General features: G+C 38.5%; 1 protein-coding gene across 2 annotated transcripts in view; it reads left to right on the forward strand.

Moving 5' to 3' along the window:
* The first annotated feature begins 2375 nt into the window (after positions 1-2375).
* Positions 2376-19841, forward strand: part of TFG (TRK-fused gene) — a 32361-nt gene continuing 14895 nt past the window's right edge. For both annotated transcript variants that reach the window (XM_010841970.1, XM_010841971.1), the window contains exons 1-4: positions 2376-2680; positions 7916-8142; positions 11902-11985; positions 16395-16541. In XM_010841970.1, coding sequence (XP_010840272.1) covers positions 7959-8142; positions 11902-11985; positions 16395-16541 — 415 coding nt within the window. In that variant the 5' untranslated portion in view covers positions 2376-2680; positions 7916-7958. The remainder of the gene's footprint in view (positions 2681-7915; positions 8143-11901; positions 11986-16394; positions 16542-19841) is intronic.

Here is a 19841-nt window from a genome sequence, read left to right on the forward strand (position 1 = left end):
TTTGGTTCCTCTGCCTTTTCTAAAACCAGCTTGAACATCAGGAAGTTCATGGTTCACGTATTGCTGAAGCCTGGCTTGGAGAATTTTGAGCATTACTTTGCTAGCATGTGAGATGAGGGCAATTGTGCAGTAGTTTGAGCGTTCTTTGGCATTGCCTTTCTTTGGGATTGGAATGAAAACTGACCTTTTCCAGTCCTGTGGCCACTGCTGAGTTTTCCAAATTTGCTGGCGTATTGAGTGCAGCACTTTCACAGCATCATCTTTCAGGATTTGAAATAGCTCAACTGGAATTCCATCACCTCCACTACCTTTGTTCGTAGTGATGCTTTCTAAGGCCCATTTGACTTCACATTCCAGGATGTCTGGCTCTAGGTCAGTGATCACACCATCGGGATTATCTTGGTCATGAAGATCTTTTTTGTACAGTTCTTCTGTGTATTCTTGCCACCTCTTCTTAATATCTTCTGCTTCTGTTAGGTCCATACCATTTCTGTCCTTTATCGAGCCCATCTTTGCATGAAGTGTTCCCTTGGTATCTCTAATTTTCTTGAAGAGATCTCTAGTCTTTCCCATTCTGTTGTTTTCCTCTATTTCTTTGCATTGATTGCTGAGGAAGGCTTTCTTATCTCTTCTTGCTATTCTTTGGAACTCTGCATTCAGATGCTTATATCTTTCCTTTTCTCCTTTGCTTTTCACTTCTCTTCACAGCTATTTGTAAGGCCTCCCCAGAGAGCCATTTTGCTTTTTTGCATTTCTTTTCCATGGGGATGGTCTTGATCCCTGTCTCCTGTACAATGTCATGAACCTCCGTCCATAGTTCATCAGGCACTCTATCTATCAGATCTAGTCCCTTAAATCTATTTCTCACTTCCACTGTCTAATCATAAAGGATTTGATTTAGGTCATACCTGAATGGTCTAGTGGTTTTCTCTACTTTCTTCCATTTAAGTCTGAATTTGGCAATAAGGAGTTTTGCTGACTGTATAGAGCTTGTCCATCTTTGGCTGCAAAGAATATAATCAATCTGATTTTGGCATTGACCCTTACTACAGTCTTCGGCCCCAGTGTAGTAGGGATCAATTTATTTCTTCTCAATGGCAAGCCCTTTGCCCAGGAGCCTAGAGAGAGGAAATGCTTTCCCCTCATGCCAGGCTAAGGTTCATCTCCTTATCCTCTGCCTCAAGCTCTGAGTTTTCTTTAGGGATATTGACAGTGGTGTTATTCACTGTTTGCCAGAATTTTATCTCTCTCTGTATTTGTGTGGTTTAATCCAATCTCAAACCACCTCAAAGACATCAGAATACTATTACCAACAGAAGTTAGTTTCCCCAAATCTGCATCATTCAGTTCTAAATTACAAGCAATGAAGAACAAGTCTTTGGAGAAAATCTTGAACTTTTCTCATTCTTACTACAGTCTTTTGCTCCCCAAATGCTGCCAAGCAATTGCTCAAAGAATAATACATAGAATGTTGGAAATTACATTTCAGAGGCAAAGAATTCTAAAATCAAATATTTCACTCTCAAACATAATTTTTCAGACTTAGAACTGCAAAAATGTCACTCTTTACTAAAAGTGCATAACTTCTCACCTTAAATTCACTTTACTTATCTGGTGAACAACTGAGGAACAAGTGAGTTCCAATTGATTTTTGCTGAGTCTTCATCTTAGAAAGCAAAAGTTTCCAGCAACTTTTAAGATAGCACTCCCCTCCCCATGCCGATTCCATCACCTATTCCCCCCCTCCTCCCAAATTTCAGGCTTCAGTCTAAAGCCAGCATACTTCTTATATAAACACGCATATTCAAAACAAATGCTTTAGATAAATGAAGAGTATGTAATGCACGCTCAAATATCTTATTTCCAAAATGGCTCTGGGATCCTTAATGAGTTCTAATTTCCTAGCCTTCACCTTTTACACATCCATAAAATCTGCCCTGTCTCGTAAACGCTGTTGGGAACTCCTTGTTCAGAAACTGATTCATTCCCATTCCCCACACAGTGCCTGACAAAGCGTAGGCGCCCAATAATGAATGAATGAGTTTGTAGAAGGAAGGCGGGGAAAAGGTTAGTTTTTTCTACATAGGACTAGGAGAACTACAATGGCTACAAAACAACAAAAAAACACAAACTTGGACAAACGCCTACTCTTGGCTCTCAGAGTCCAGAAGACCAAATTACGTCCCACCCACGGGCGAGAAACGGGAAATACTACTGCTTAGGAAAACCGGAAGTGCCTGGTCACGCCCCGCGCATGCGTCCATCCGTTCTGCGTGCACTTCCTACACTTATCCAGTCATCCAGTGAGAAAGCAGAGACTCAGACCCCTGCAGACCCCGGCGTCGTTAGTCCCCGCCCTATCGACGTCGCGCATGCGTCCTGGGTCGGTCCGATAGCTCTGAGGCGGAGCGAAAGGACAGATTTTCTTCTTATTCCCGCCCCTCTTCGTTCCCCACCTGCCACGTACTGGGCCCGAGCTCTCGCTAGGCTTGGTGGGTCAGTGCGATTGGTCGGGGCCCGCGCGAGTCTGCCAGCGAGGTGCGGCGGCCCCGGAGGGCAACCGAGTGGGCTGTGACCGCAGCCTTCCCCCAACGCCCCAAAGCCCGACGGTGGCGGCCTCGCACGGGGTCGGATCAGCGGAGACCCGCGGAGGGGCGGCAGTGGCGGCCTCGGGAAGACGGTATGGCCGCTGGAGACGGGGTCGCGGCAGATTTCTCCGGCCAGGCTGGCCGGGAGACGTGGAAACGCTGCGAGGGCCTCGTTCGAACCGGCGAGCGCGGGGCGGGTGGGGTCGGAGGGGTCGTGGGAAGGTTCTGGAGGCCGAGGACTGAGGCCGGGCCGGGCCTCGCCTCGAGGAGAGGCCAGGCGGGGGAGGGGCGGAGTGGGGGTGCCACTGGCCACCGTGGCAACGAAGCGGACCTATGGGGAGCTTTAGGAGGTGTTTGTGCCAGCAAGAACATTTGTGTCGATCGCGCTTGGCTCCAAGGCGTCGGACAGCCGGAGGGAGCGGAGAGGGACTTTTGGAGATCTGGGGTGGTCCAGTGCCTAACCCTCAGAGGTGCTTGAAAGGGTGAGAAGTGGGGAGAACGGCGCCTATGGGAATTAGTTGATTGGGGGTCGCCTGGGGAAGTCTTGTTCCTTGACCGTATTAGTGCTTCATCAAGCGCTGTCTGGAGGCCAAAGCCAGTCTAGTAGTGGTGATGACAACTAACTTTTCAAGAGTTTACTTTGCTAGGCAATGTGCTAAGTAGTTTAAATTCACAGTCTCATTTAATCGTTACAAGGATTCTTCCAAATTTAGATATTCCCATTTTGCAGTTGACGAAGGTGAGACTTTAAGGAGTATTTCCTGAGGTCACGCAGCTAGTGGGAGAAATCTTTACCATCAACGCTGTCTCTGGGTCAGGCAGAATTTGAGGCCCCTTGCATTCTTTGGAGTACTCGAAGGTTGGTTTTGTTTAGGGTTTCTTAAAGGAAATTTCTACCCTCTGGAGTTGCCTAAGCAAATTCACTGAACAGGGCCCTCACCACAGGGCTGGTGGAGCTGGAGGTTTGGTCACTGAACCTGGATCCTGGTTCAAAGAGGCAGGCTTTTTACATGTTTCCTTGGGCATGTCACTTTACTGTCCAGTTCTGAGAACAGTGTTCCTGTTGGAAGATTTCATAAGTTAGTGGCCGAGTCATTTCTGGCCTTCAGAGGGAGTAGGGCAAAGACACGATGAAAGGAGAAATGGGGAGCTGAAAAAGCTGTGAGGATGTCACCAGCAGCCCTGGGAACTAGTAGTTCATAGCAGTCTCTACTTTGTGATTGAGGCTAGAGAAAAAGAGGACCTGGATTCTACAGTTACATAAAAAATAGGGTGATAGGATTTTCTCTGGAAGAGAGAATGTCGAGGTGCTTTTGTTTTTGTGATAACCTGTTTTATACCATAACTTATGGCGATGACTGCACAAAATGGAGACAGCCATAGGAAAGAAGACCTGGTTCCTGGCCACAGGTAGTTTACAGTCCAAGAGAAGCACTAGCCAGTAAGTGAATTCGCAGGCAAACATGGCAGGTGTCAAGTATTTAAAAAGGGGCTCATATTTTCAGAGTCATTGGAACTGGGCAACAATTCCTTTATGATCAAAAGGATTATATCAATTATATTCATTGTTGGAAATGTCTCTATTTAGGGTTATGTCGGAGTCATCTCTAGCTAGTGTGAAGGCTTGACTTAGGAACTGGCCTGATAGTACTGCCTTTTTTTAATCTATCAGAACTTTATCACTTGTCATTCATGTTTTGTTTAGGGAACAAAAAGTATTAAAAATCTTTACTTACTGTATGTCAGGCACTATTCTAGAAGCTACTGAGAATAGGTAGTACTATCCTGCTGGAGCTAAGCCCTGGTCCTTCAACTACATTATTGGCGGTTTACACATCCTGTAGGGAAGAGAAGATTACATAGATTGATTTGAAGTTCTTTATTACTCTCAGGCTGCAAGACAAACAAAGAGAAATCTTAACCATCTTACTGAAGTAATTGTATTTCAGAACTTGGCACGCAGTAGGTATTTAAGTGTTTGCCAAATGAAGAGGGCTGGTTTGGCTCACAGGTGAAGGGGGGTTGTATGGAGGTTTCAGTTAATCCAAGTCTTTAGGAAATGTCCATCCTCAGAATTGGCAGATAAAACACTGACTGTATTCTCTTTCTATGTTAAGACATGCGTAGCATCTGGATGGTAGAACATAGTACACTCTGTTCTTAACTGACCTTAGAGTGTTAGATTCTGTATTTAATGCACCATTTTAAGATGGGCATTAAAGATTCATTCATAGAATTAATTTGTTCAGAGGGTGTCAAGGGAGTCTAGAGACAATAATAAGTACTTAATTGGAAGGACATGTGGCATTTGTATGAGGATACTAGGGCATTTATGTATACTACTGATTAAATGAATTAGGATTCATGAAAACTTCCTTCAAATATTTGAAGTGTTGGTGTGTTGGGGGCCAGGTAGAGTGCTTTCACACACACACAAAGGAGCAGATGTAGAGAACTAGGAAAACTAAATATGTTAATAAAATAACACATTTAAGAGAAGAAAGTAGAATGCTCCTAGTAGAAAAGCATAGTTTTGAAACCAGAATGTGACCAGTAGGAAATGCTCTGTGGTTACAAATAATGTGTTCATGAACATCTTGGTCTCGGAAAGAAGAGATAGGCCTTGAAAAGAAGAGATATTAACATATTAATTAAGCGAAAGTGTGTTTTCTGTTGTTATACGATAATGGTATAAATTACTAGAGACTGCAGACATTATTTTGAATTTAGGATTGCAAAGTCATTATAGGAGAAGCACGCTGAATACCTAAGATTAAGATAAAAAATTAAGAAGGCAGAATTCAATAGCAAGTTAGTTCTCTGACACTGTCTTATTTTTAAGGGTGCTGTCTAATCACACATACTCAGGATTGGGGATGGGAGCGTTACGGAGGATGGAGAAACAATAGTGGACAGTCTTTTAGAAAGCTCAGGAGGATGTCACTGATTTGTTCTTTATCCTCAAGTTCTGAAAATAGGAAAATTGGAGAAAATGCTCATGTGGTCTGTCTTATTTTAGCGAGAAAATTTTGAAACTATTTTAGTGTTCTCACATACTTTGCTCTTCAGGGTTAGCATTTAATATACACATGCTAGTAGGGTTTGGAAGCTAGTATTTAGTGATTGTCCTTCTTTTAATGACTGTAGAATAATTAACTGTGCTAGGCACTGTTCTAGGCTCCAGAAATAACAGTGAACAAAACCATTTATTTCCCTATTTTCTAGTGGAAAAGAATAAAAATTAATACTTTTTAAATGTTTGGTAGTGATTAGTGCTTTGCAGAAAATGAAGCTGAATAAGAAAGTGACAGTAAAGCCATTTTAAATTAGATAGCCAGGAAAAACCTCTGAGAAGTTAGCATTTGATCAGAGATTTGAATCATGTGAGGGGTGTGAAAAGGGGTCAAGGTTAAGGAAGCAGCGAGTGCCAAGTCTTAAGAAGGAGATGGTAAAATCTGAGTGTAGCAGAGTGGCCAGGGAGAGAGGTGGGAAATGAAGTTAAATCAGACCTTGACCTTGTAGTTCTGGCTTTTATCAAGAGTGAGATGAGACTCTATTGGAAGATTTTAAAGTAGTTATACTCAGTTCAGTTCAGTCACTCAGTCATATCTGACTCTTTGCAACCCCATGAATCGCAGCACGCCAGGCCTCCCTGTCCATTACCATTTCCTGGAGTTCACTCAGACTCACATCCATCGAGTCAGTGATGCCATCCAGCCATCTCATCCTCTGTCGTCCCCTTTTCCTCCTGCCCCCAATACCTCCCAGATTTTATTTAACAGGATAACTCTGATGTGTTGAGGGTACTTTTGTTAAGCATTTTACATAGAAATGTATCTCAAATAGTTCCCATTTGTGTTCTCTTCCGTTAGAGGTCATTTCTATGTAAAACCATCAAAATTGCCTTTATAGGTCGTGTCCACTTGACGGCCTCTAAACCCTTCAGTTCAGACAGTAAAGCATCTACCTGCAATGCAGGAGACCTGGGTTCGATCCCTGGGTCGGGAAGATCCCCTGGAGAGGGAGATGGCAACCCACTCCAGTATTCTTGCATGGAGAATCCCATGGACGGAGGAGTCCACGGGGTCGCAAAGAGTTGGACACGACTGAGCAACTTCACTCACTCACTCACTCACTCACTTGTTAAGCAAACAAAGGTAAAAGGCAGACAGACCAGTTAGGAGTCTTTTGCAGTAATCCAGGCAAGAGATGATGGTGGCTTGGATTAAGTTGATAGAGGTGAAGAGTAGACCTCTAGAGATATTCTGAAAGTTGTGGCAGCTATATTCATTGGCAATTTGGTATATGTAAAGTGTGCGGTAAAGAGAGGAACTAAGTTTTTTTTGTTGTTTATTTTGAATATCTTAGGAGAATTGTCATTAATAGAGATGGAGAAAACTACAAGAGAAGCACACTTTGAGGGGAAGATCAGGATTTTGTTCTAGACATGTTAAGTAAGAAATCTAAATCAGATGAGCAGTTAAATATATGGGTAAAATAATAACAGACATAAAATAATAAAAGTTATTTTTTTATGCACATAATAAAACCAGTTCCAGACTATTTTACCATAAAAATGGTAACATTGGAACAGTGAATTTCCTTTGAAACTGAGAATTTCTTAGATTCTAATAGATGGGGAAACAGTGGAAACAATGTCAGACTTTATTTTGGGAGGCTTCAAAATCACTGCAGATAGTGACTGCAGCCATGAAATTAAAAGATGCTTACTCCTTGGAAGGAAGGTTATGACCAACCTAGATAGCATATTGAAAAGCAGAGACATTACTTTGCCAACAAAGGTCCGTCTAGTCAAGGCTATGGTTTTTCCTGTGGTCATGTAAGGATGTGAGAGTTGGACTGTGAAGAAAGCTGAGCGCCAAAGAATTGATGCTTTTGAACTGTGGTGTTGGAGAAGACTCTTGAGAGTCCCTTGGACTGCGAGGAGATCCAACCAGTCCATTCTGAAGGAGATCAGCCCTTTGGAAGGAATGATGCTAAAGCTGAAACTCCAGTACTTTGGCCACCTCATGCGAAGAGTTGACTCATTGGAAAAGACTCTGATGCTGGGAGGGATTGGGGGCAGGAGGAGAAGGGGACAACAGAAGATGAGATGGCTGGATGGATGGCATCATTGACTTGATGGACGTGGGTCTGAGTGAACTCTGGGAGATGGTGATGGACAGGGAGGCCTGGCGTGCTGTGATTCATGGGGTCGTAAAGAGTTGGACACGACTGAGCGACTGAACTGAACTGAATAGTAGCTTTGCTTTTTAGCTTTTTAAGTATGTTTTATAGCTATTTAATCATCAAGATCATTTTGTCAGTCTTTCTCTAGAGTTATATATATACAACATCCTGGAGTCCACCATGAATGGGCAGTTGGATCTGAGTGGGAAACTAATCATAAAAGCTCAACTTGGGGAGGATATTCGACGAATTCCCATTCATAATGAAGATATTACTTATGATGAGTTAGTGTTAATGATGCAGCGAGTCTTCAGAGGAAAACTTCTGAGTAATGATGAAGTTACAATAAAATATAAAGATGAAGGTAAGAGTATTTCTTAAGTTTTTAGAAGTCTAAATATTATGTGTGTTCTTTTGCCCATTTTTCATTGAACTCCAAATAAAAATTCTGTTTCCTCCTATGGTAATTGAGTACCACTTTCCTTTACTTAAGGGAATGCTCATGTAGTTAGTTATAAGTTAAAAATTTGCCAAGTGGTTTATTATTAGGGGTTTTAAGTGATAGGATACTGTCACACATTTTTACAAGTCATTTGTTTTTCTTTTATGCCTGTACAATTCTGGCTTCCTTTTTGCTTTAAAACCAAACTTACACTCATATTTCCTAAAGTGAAAGGGATGGTAGTACATTTTGAATGAGAAAGTATTCGTGAAAGTATGGAAAAGTATGGAAAAGCTGATTTTTTGCAGGAATTTTCAGAGCACGTAATATGCTGAAGTACTTTCTCAGTTTATGCAGTGTTCTCAGGCTAATTTGACTACAAAACTTTTTATGGAGATGGGTTTTACCTGACAAATATATCATCAACGACATAGTGGAATTATATTAGTAGACTGTCGTTTCTCTTTTTTGAAACATAAAGCATTTGTTTATTATTGGTATAATCAAGGCAAAATCTCTTTAAAAAATTGGCCTTGATAATGAAAATATAATCAGAATCATTATTCCTGCATTTACAGTTTGTTCTCTGCTGTTCCGACTGCAGGGTTTCACACCTGCCTCAGTAGACTCTATTTCTTTTTCTTTTGATCTGTCGTCTTTGTTAACATCTCTAATGAATTTGGGCTTTAGGTGGTTACGAGTATCTTTACTACTGCTGAATTTATTTCCAGTCTGTTTCATCTTGATCTCAACACTTGGCACTGCTATCCTCAGCATCGTTTTATAAATACTCTTACTTCTCTGACACTGTGCTATCTCAGTTTTCTTATTCCTAATAGCTTCTGTGTTTCTCTCTGCGTGTTGGTTTAAAGTAATGTCAGCTGTTAGTATAAAAATCTTAAAATCTCAGTGGTTTAACGTTCAAGAAATTATTCAGGGGCCCAGGTTGACATAAGGTCTGATGTCTTCAGTACATGGCTTACAAGCTCACATGCATTCAGCAAGCAGATGCATGAAGATGGAGTATAGAGGATCACATGGGAGATTGTATTCTCTAGGCCTTGAGGTGGTTTATATTTCAGCTCACATCACATTGACCAGACCCCAGTCACATGACTGTGCTGAGATGTTAGTGGGTTGGGAACTTGTCCCTGCTTGGTTAGCCACTTTACAACAACTTAGCCTGTGGAAGGAGAGTATAAATCACTGATGGTCAACTAAGCCAATTATTTCACTAGAGGTATAATATGCCTTTCATTTTTTCAATATTTCATATAATATTGAAAAGTGGAAGTGTTAGGCGCTCAGTTGTGTCCGACTCTTTGCAACCCCTGGACTGTAGCCTGCCAGGCTCCTCTGTTTATGGAATTCTCTAGGTAAGAATACTGGAGTGGATAGTTATGCTCTCCTCCAGGGGATCTTCCTGACCCAGGGATTGAATTCACATCTCTTGTGTCTCCTGCGTTGGCTGCTGCTGCTACTGCTGTTAAGTCGCTTCAGTTGTGTCTGACTCTGTGCGACCCCATAGACAGCAGCCCACCAGGCTCCTCTGTCCCTGGGATTCTCCAGGCAAGAATACTGGAATGGGCTGCCATTTCCTTCTCCAATGCATGAAAGTGAAAAGTCAAAGTGAAGTCGCTCAGTCGTGCCCGACTCTTAGCGACCCTGTGGACTGCAGCCTACCAGGCTCCTCCATCCATGGGATTTTCCAGGCAAGAGTACTAGAGTGGGGTGCCATTGCCTTCTCCGTCTTGCATTGGCAGGCATATTCTTTACCAGCTGAGTCACAGGGGAAACCCCTTCATCTAATGTTACCCAAAACAAATTTTTGAGGGTCATCCTTGTTAAGAAACAAAAAAGGAGAGCGTTTTCTTATTCTCTTCCCTAGTAACGGACTCTGGGAGTTGGTGATGGACAGGGAGGCCTGGTGTGCTGTCTTTTTAGGGTCGCAAAGAGTCGGACACGACTGAGCAACTGAACTGATATAGTAACGTCATCTATTTACAATATATTGATTATCCTGTTTGACTTCCAAATGTGTGTGTAAATGTGATGAGTTTGTTCTTTTTCTTGTTTGACTTTACAACTCAAGTTTTTAATGGTTTTACCTGAGATGGTTTGCTTTTACCTCAGAGCTGACAGTGGACTTGGGCAAACTCCGGGAGATAGTGGGGGACCAGGAGGCCGGGTGTGCTGCAGTCCATGGAGTTATAAAGAGTTGGACACGACTTAGTGACTGTACAACAAAACCTGAGATGATTTGCTCTTACCTCAGAGTTGGCATATCTTAAATGAACTTTACTATTTTACTGCCTTTTTTTTAACTCATTTTTGTTTATGGAAGGGTCAGCCAACTCCTTCTTTAAAGGATAATATTTTAGAATTATGGGTCCTATAAGGCCTTGCTAATCTTTTTTGTAGACCTTTTAAAAATACAAAAACTATCCTTAGTTTGAATTCTTTAAGCCAGAATTTATCCATTGATTGCAGTTTGTAACTCCCTAGCTTAGGGTATCCTCATTGTTGAAACTGTCTTCTACATCTGGTTATCACATTGAATTTGTTTTTCATTGTGTTTTTGAGTGCTTTTTTAAATTATACAGATTTGTGTTCCATAGACTGTATTGGGTACTAGTTTAGAGAGCTGACTTGGTAAAGAATTCCTGATGTCATAGATACTCTTTATTTCTGTTGGGGAAATCAGAAAAGAAAAAATCAGTTATAGAAAATTTCCTTCTTTTACATATGAACTTAAAAATATGTTTATGAGCAGAATCCCTAAAGTTGAGCTTTAGATGTGTGTGTTGTGAAAAAAAAAAAACCAAAACATTGGTCTGCTGTAAAGAGAAGATAAAACTCTCAGTTATGGCTTTTATTGCCATCTTTCTCACAAATAACCGGCCTAATCAGTGTTAAAATTGGTGTACAGAGCATGGCTGGAGCAGCCTCTCAGCCTCCCCGTGACAGCCCTGCTCCCCTAGCTGTGTCTGTGAGGATACCTTGGAATGGCTTCTCTTCTGTTTTTTCTCTAGCCATTTTTTCCCTAGCCCTTTGAAAGCTTTTGAACAGGCAATTGATATGCTGATTATAGTATTCTTTATCCTTGGGATCTAGGGGATTTCAGAATCTTGTGTACAGGAATATTTTTCCTGAGGAGAACTGATGGTTTTCATGTTAGTGTTGAGATGATTGGGGACCTGAAAGACTCAACTGTCTACCCATTTATTAGAACAATTTTGCAGAAAAAAAATTTTTGTAACCTTTTTAGTTACTGTTATATATGGCTTCCCCTCCATTTGTGTCAGTGGTGTTTTACTGTGCTTAGAATTAAAATTTGAATCTTGACAATTACTATCACCTTGATTTCTGGTAAATATATTTAAATATTTTAGAATAGAAAAGATTTCAATCTAAACTGTAATTTCCTCCAGGTGATTAGTAAAAGATTACATTAATCTTAGATATGTGTTGGCTCGTCTTATGAGAATAAGATAAATATCTTGCCATGAAAGAAATAAAATTAATTTAGTATTCTTTTGGATAAATACGTCTTCCCTAGATCCTTTATGCTTAAAGGTTTTATGGAAGATTCTCTATGCTCTGTGATCCACATTTTGCATTTTAATTGATATATATCCTAGCTTACTACTGATGCAAATCTGAAATTTTTATTTGTTTCAGATGGAGATCTTATAACAATTTTTGATAGTTCTGACCTTTCCTTTGCAATTCAGTGTAGTAGGATACTGAAACTGACATTATTTGGTAAGTGCTAAACTTTCTAATATATTTACTCTTCTTTGTATTTTTATGAAATACTTTTTCTGCTGCGTCACTTCAGTCGTGTCTGACTCTGTGCAGCCCCATAGACGGCAGCCCACCAGGCTCCCCCGTCCCTGGGATTCTCCAGGCAAGAACACTGGAGTGGGTTGCCATTTCCTTCTCCAATGCATGAAAGTGAAAAGTGAAAGTGAAGTCGCTCAGTCATGTCTGACTCTTAGCGACCCCACGGACTGCAGCCTACCAGGCTCCTCCGTCCATGGTATTTTCCAGGCAAGAGTACTGGAGTGGGGTGCCATTGCCTTCTCCAGAAATACTTTTTAGTTTATTCCTTTTAAAGATTCAAAATTAAGTGATAATTTTTTCTTCTATATCATAATTTTTAAATTTTAAGGCTTAACTATATCCTTTGAAGATAAATAGAAAGTAGACATATTTTAAATAACTCATCTGCTGTTACCTTAAATAATAATGTATGCCACTTGTATAAGTGTTTCCAGGATTGAAAATAATTTCAGGGTTAAAACTGCAATTTAGTTTAGTTCTTTAAGAATATATAATTGTTTTCCAATGTAGTATGTTTTTACTTATTCTCAGGGTTTAATGTATAGGACTGATACATGAGTTTGAGCAAGCTCCAGGAGTTGGCGATGGACAGGGAGACTTGGTGTGGTGCAGTCCATAGGGTCGCAAAGAGTCGGACACAACTAAGTGACTGAACTGATACTTTTTTTAGACATTGTTTTTTTAAGTAGTATTTCAAGATCTGAGATAGTTCTGATTAAAAAACAAATATAAGACTAAATTTAATCTTATAGATTTTATTTTCTTACAGATCATGACAGATGTGCAAGGCAGAACACTAAAGGGAAAAGATAGGAATGATTGCAAAGTTAAAGTAGTAGCATGATTATATGAAAAAAAATGTGGACTTTTTTCCTGGATGTTTTGGTTAGCATTTTTAAAAATTATGTAGCACTGACTCACCCATTTCCATGAAATAGGATCAATGGCCAGTTGATTTAATTTGTATTTATTTCATGTCCATCTAAGAAGGGTGAATATGAATCACTTTAAAATGCTAATAACAAAAACTACTAAATTAAAAAAAAATAAAACATATCCCTTTACAATATTGAGTCTAAAAACCTAACCACTATTGGCCAGCTATCAGGCATTAGGTAAACCGAAAATCTTCATCTCAAACACTGAGAATGTACTGGATAAACAATACTGCATATATTTTTTGAATTACACACCTGAGCTTGCTCAGGAACGTGAGGAAGATGTCAGGGACCAAAATATAATTGAAATTAAAAACCAGGGCCTTAAGTACCAAAAGCTGAGGCTTGGGATGCTTTTGGTGGTAATGCTGAAGGTTTTAGTCTGCATAATCTAAGGGCTTGTCACTTGGTGTCTTCATGGTATAGGTCTTGTGTCCTAGACCCTCAATGACTATACTCTCAAACAGCAGATTGTAGAAGAAAAATATCTCTTCATTGGTAGAGGAAAAGTCAAGAAACTGATAAAGAAACTCTGATATATCCTGAGCTATTAGGGGTTTGTGAAGGCTCTCTTAAGGATTTATAACCATGGTCCTTTGGGAACTCCCAAAACCGGATACCACCATGAAAAGTGCAAGAAACAAAGGCAGAAATCTTCTCTGGAGGGTATATGTTCTCAATCCAAACAACATAGGCTTCTCAAAGATAAAATCCTATTGATGAATTTAGAGTTTAAAACTGTAGGACACATAAAACATCCATGTAAACAAGAAACAATGGGTACAACTAATAGTGGGATTAGATTTCTAAGAACTTAGTAGAAGTGTTAATAAATTATGTATTGTTATTAGACATAAAAGAAGAAGAACTAGGCATTATGGAAAAAACATTTAAAACAACTTAAGGTAGATAAATAGCAAGAATCTATTGTATAGGGAATTATATTCAATATCTTGTAATAACCTATAATGGAAAAGAATCTGAAAAAAGAATATAAATACACACATATATATACACATATATGTGTATAACTGAATCATTTTGCTGCACACCTGAAAAAGGAAAAATTTGTAATCATAAGAGAACTGTTAATACTCTTCTTTCCAAAACTGATAGATCAAGCAGCCTCAAAATTTAAGCAAAATAGATACAGGCTTGATCGTGTGCATTTAGCAATCAGGACAGGATTCAGTTTTGTTTTAGTGCATTTGGACATTTATAAAAGTTGACCATCTGCTAGGTTTTCCAGTGAGTCTCAGTATCAGAGAAGGAATATGTTAGAGATCATTTCCTCTGGTTTTATTAGAAACTATTGGGCAAAAAAGATAACCCAAACTCCCATATTTTTGAAGATAAAAATACGCTTTTAAGTAACATACCATAGAAGAAATCAAATTAGGAGTTAAATTTCAAATTAGTGAAGAGTTTTACATGACAAAGTTTTTAGAGTGTGCTAAAGCTAAATACAAAAAGGATAGTGTAAGTCCAGATAACTTAGAAAAAAGAAAATAATAAAAAGCAGAAATGAACTAGAAGTTGGGGGAATTGAAGGGATCAGCAATTTTGAAGATATACAACTAGCAAACCTCTATCTATTAAGTTTAAAAGGCAGAAGTAAGCAATATTAGGAGTGAAAGGGAGTTTAACCTCAAATACTAATACATTGCTGTGAAGGAGAATGAGCACCTTGGAGAACAATAGCATGTCAGTAAAAATGTTTTAGAAAGAATTTTTTGTAGGGCTTGAGTTTGTGTTAGATGGTTTTGCATAAGGTTGAAGTAATGGGGCTTTGCTCTAGATTGGCTGTTGTCAGGAAGTACGGGTTGTCCTATGATTAGGTAGTAATCCCATGATTTATGATTTACCTATTAGGTAGTAGTTCTATGATTTATCTTACTAAATCTTATCCAGAAAATATGGGGAGTAAATGGAGGCTAAAGCTTGCAATTGGTAAAATAGTGTCACTCATAATTAGCCAGGGATGTTTGGTCATTTTTGTGACATTCTGGTCAATGTTCTTGTGTCTAAGTTCTCACATGATTATGGATTGGCTTTCTTTTTTGTCTTGAGCTATATCAGTCCCAGAGTGATCTTTAATAATAGTTGGTGGTGTTCTTTATTTGCTTTAAAAAAAAAGATTTATTGAGATGCAGTTGATGTACTGTTGGTATGTTCTGAAATTGTTTATGTTCAACAACCTACATGGGAATACCATGCCAGCTTTTAGAGCAACACAAAAGCCTGTCTTACAGTACAGGGCCAGTTCTTAGCTTTCAGGAGCTGCTTTGCTTCTTTTCAGCTATTAAAGGAAAAACAGTAATACCCAGTAGAAGCCAATAATTGATACAGGTAGGAAATTATATTGAACTTTCTCATAAATATATAGGTAGTATGTAAAATACTGATGGATTAGCTTTTAAAGCTTATATTGATGTTTGAAACATATTCTACAAAAAATCTCCTTGAACCTTTATTTTGAAGTAGATGTCCTTTTCTAGTTTGATGCTTTAGGAATTTGTAAATATGTAAGATACACACACACACAAATTGTAAGTATATAAAATGCATAAAAAGTTTAATTTTTGAACTCTTACTTTGAGGTTTGCAGTCAGACCCTTATGTCACTTTTTTTTTAAATTAATAATCTCAGTGATGACAGTCTTTCTTGCTGGAAGAAGGATCCTTTTTTTTTTTTTAGTTAGCTGAAAGTCATTTGGATAAAGTAGGTAAATGAGGTTAACATTACCCTTTAAAAAAAAGGCCCAATGATTATTGAATAATCTGACTTTTTCTGGCTTGTGTGCTTCTTTTAAAGTAACTATTTTGAAGGACAGTGGTGATGTGAATTTGTAAATTCTGCATATTTTTAAAAGAGGTTACTTTTTATTTAGGGCATTTATTTTAGGTAGCTAATTTTTGGGGGCGCGGGTCAGAAGTAGGCAAGAAGGATAACAGACCTATAGTCATGTTATATTTTTAATAAGGTGTTTATTGTATTATTTCAAGGCTATAAAAGAATTGGGTGAAGTAAAAGCTTTTGAAGGTACATAATTTCTATTAAAATACATTAAAGCTTTCTGTAATTTTACTTTATTTCACTGTAGTTGAATTCTTTTAATGAATATTTTTTGGGGGGAACTTACAGGTCATAAGCTGTAGTTCATCAGCAAAGACTGATGAATATTTACTTCTTCCAAAAATAAATTAGCAATGAAAATCCTTTCCTGAAAAAGTTATTTGAATGATATCAATAGGTATCTTGTTTGAGTTCAAACAAAATTAACTTTTTAAAGAAGTTAATTTTGATTTTTCCTTGTTACATATAATTCTACTGATATATTTATTCAGGAATATTTCCTAAGTTTAAGAAAATGAATGTTTTTATTCCAGTTAATGGCCAACCAAGACCCCTTGAATCAAGTCAGGTGAAATACCTTCGTCGAGAACTGATAGAACTTCGAAATAAAGTGAATCGCTTACTGGATAGTTTGGAACCACCTGGAGAACCAGGCCCGTCCTCCAGCATTCCTGAAAACGGTAGACCATGAAGTCATTTTATTCTCATTTATCCTACTTATGACTTTTTGCAGATTAAAAAAAAAATTCTTCAGCAGGAGTAAAATGGCACCTCCATTGTCACCCTTTCTTACTTCTATATCTGTGCTAATATTCAATATCTGTTTTCCCAAACCTGGCTGTTCATCAAGATTGTTGTTGTGGTAGTCACTCAGTTGTGTCTCACTCTTTGCGACCCCATGCACTGGAGCCCACCAGTCTCCTATGTCCATGGAGTTCTCCAGGCAAGAATACTGGAGTGGGTTGCCACACTCTTCTCCAGGGGATCTTCCTGACCCAGGGATCGAACCCAGGTCACCCATGTTACAAGCAGATTCTTTACTGTTTGAGCTACCCGGGGAACCTTGATTATAGGGAGATTTTATTATACCAATTCCTGGATCTCATCACAGACTTCCTGGGGAGCAGGGCCGGGAATCCCATTGTTAAAGTGCTGTCTGCGTGATTGTTTTACAGGTAGTCTTAGACTCCTGGGTTATGACATAGGTCAGTTTTCAAATCCCTTTGACTGTTGAACCCTTTTTAGTGTTAAAGTTAATGAACCTCGGAAATCATTTCTTGAGTTTTATGTGATATATGAAGTAGTTTCAAGTAAAGGTAATTTTAGATTAGTACATTCAAATGTTGTAATGTTTATCTTAAGCACAGTGTTCATAATATGCAAAAAAATATTTTTTTCCCATTTTACAGACATACTATTTATGTTATGATAAATATGGCATACTATTTATGTTCTGTTATGACAAATTTGGAACTGAAAGTAGTTTGGGGACCAAATATTAAATGTAGACTGAAATTTAAATATGGCTTGAAAGTAGATTTTTAAAACTTGCCTTCTCAACTTTTAATATTCTTAGATGTTACACTTTAAAAATATACACTTTTAAAAAACCACTTTTGTGTTTGCATGTAAGTTTCATAGGTTTTATAGATTCTGGATTACTGGCTATAAAGGGCTTAATAGAAGATGATTTTGTGGAAAAGTAGCATTATATAATCTCTTGCAACCTTTAGATTCTGAAATACTCTAAATTTTGGAGTTTAATTTATAGTTTAAATAAAGATGCCTTTCCCAATCATTTCCTGCTTTCTCCAGCCATATGAAATTGTGTTAATGGTAGATGACCTGATAAATATTTGGTGACTAATTAGTAATTTCTAGTTCTACCTCTAGATTTTAGAACATATTAAAAAGATTTGCTGAGATACAATGAGATCTTTACAGCCTCTTTATGATAAAGCCTTTGTATTCAGGTTAAAGCATATTGCCTTTTCCTGACCTGTCTCTCCACACAAAAATGAAAACTTTGACCGTTTTCCTAGAAGAAATCATAGATGTCGATATAACAACACTTGCATATAATTTTAGGGGCTTGAAGCATCTATAGAGTATTATGAAAGAAAGAAAGAAAGTCAAGTCACTTAGTCGTGTCCCACTCAGTCGTGTCCCACTCTTTGTGACCCCGTGGTAGCCTACCAGGCTCCTCCGTCCATGGGATTCTCCAGGCATGAGTACTGGAGTGGGTTGCCATTTCCTTCTCCAGGGGATCTTCCCGACCTGAGGATTGAACCCGGGTCTCCGGCAATGCAGGCACATGCTCTACCATCTGAGCCACCAGAGAAGTCTTAGATCAAAATTCAATAAGTAAAGCCAGTACTGTGTAGAAATTACCTATAGATTTATAAGCTTTTTGTTTTTGGTGGAACAGCCTTTCTGTTCATTACTTCTTGCCACATACTGCTTTTCTTTATGAGTTTAATTCCATGTGTTCATATGTTTTATTGTTCACCTCTCACCTGTGTTAATGGAAAGAGATGTTAAAAATTGGTTTCTCCTCTGCATGTTGGAAATTATTTCATATATTGTTTCTTTATGTGGCCATCCTTCTAGTTATTGTGTCTTGAGTTGCCTAATGAACTGAATATGACATTCTGTGTTTTATTTTTATAGACCGTTATAGTTTATTTTTTGTTTCCTCTCCTATACTTAGATTGCTTAACTCTTGATCCCGCTTCATTTTATGAAGTTTCCTAAGCTTTTAAGCTGTTAGAACATATTCTGATTTAGTAATCTTCTCAAGGGGGTCGGGGGGAACCAAAAACATAAAATAAGCTGCATCAGAAACTTTCAGAAACATCAGAAAAGTCTAGTTTACTAGAAAAAAGTACCGGTCAGCTGTCAGAGCTCTTTAGAATCCTGTGGCTTGCCCTCGCCCAAAACATGCAGCTACCTATGTCCTTCAGCACTCTGCTTCTGTAGTGGACTTGTTGGACAGTTGCTTTCCTCTGTGAGACAGATGATGTGTAGGTCACCTTCAGTACTGGATTGACCTGTTGCAGTATCTGTGCAGTAGCTACTGGAGCAGGTAGTAGGCTAGTGGGTATATATTGTGTTTCCTGATGAATTTAGTTTGCCATAAGTGGAAGGATGCATAGGTAGTGAAAGATAGCAGTGTGAAGGGAAATAATCCTAAAATTGGTGTCATATGCTCTTGGGATATGGTCTTGGAATTGAAGGAGGGAAGTTGGTGAGGAAGATGGATGACTGGCAGACATTTTAAAGGAGTACTTATAAAAGTTTTCCTACCGAGATTTAGGAGATACTAATGTAACTAGAGGAATGATAAGAATAAAAGAGCTGCAAGCCCGTGTGTGCTTATAGTGCACTTGGTTCGTAATATTTTTTCATAAGATCAATTTTGGTCATGATCACAGAGATGATCTAATGCTCATTTACTTGGTTGGTAACAGAAAGGAATTGATAACATCAGTTACTTCAGTAAATGGTTAGCAGTTTTCTTTTACTTGTTTAGTTTGTTTTATTTGTAATATTGTTTTATGTGTTGGCCTTAAGTATTTGTAATATTTTTTTATGTGTTGGCCTTAAGTATTTGTAATATTTTTTTATGTGTTGGCCTTAAGTATTTGTAATATTTTTTTAATATTACACGTTTCTGTTTATAAAATGTATGTTATTCTTGAATCTGTTTTCTTTCACAAGGTGGTAGTATAAATGCGTGTTGAGAACCTTAGTATCCTTAGAAGAAAAGTGTGTGGTTTAAAATTTTTCCTGCTTATAATGTTTAAAATTCTACTTTGCAAAATATTTTATTATGGAAAAATTTTAATATATATGAAAGTAGGCATAATAGTATAATGAACCCCATGAACCCTCACAACTTCACCAGTTGTCAACTCACAGTATCATGCCATCTATACTCACACATTTCCACTCCTCCTATGTTATTCTGAGCACATTTC

This window comes from Bison bison, unplaced genomic scaffold (assembly GCF_000754665.1).
Source record: "Bison bison bison isolate TAMUID 2011002044 unplaced genomic scaffold, Bison_UMD1.0 scf7180017864168, whole genome shotgun sequence".
In the NCBI taxonomy this organism is placed as follows: domain Eukaryota; kingdom Metazoa; phylum Chordata; class Mammalia; order Artiodactyla; family Bovidae; genus Bison; species Bison bison.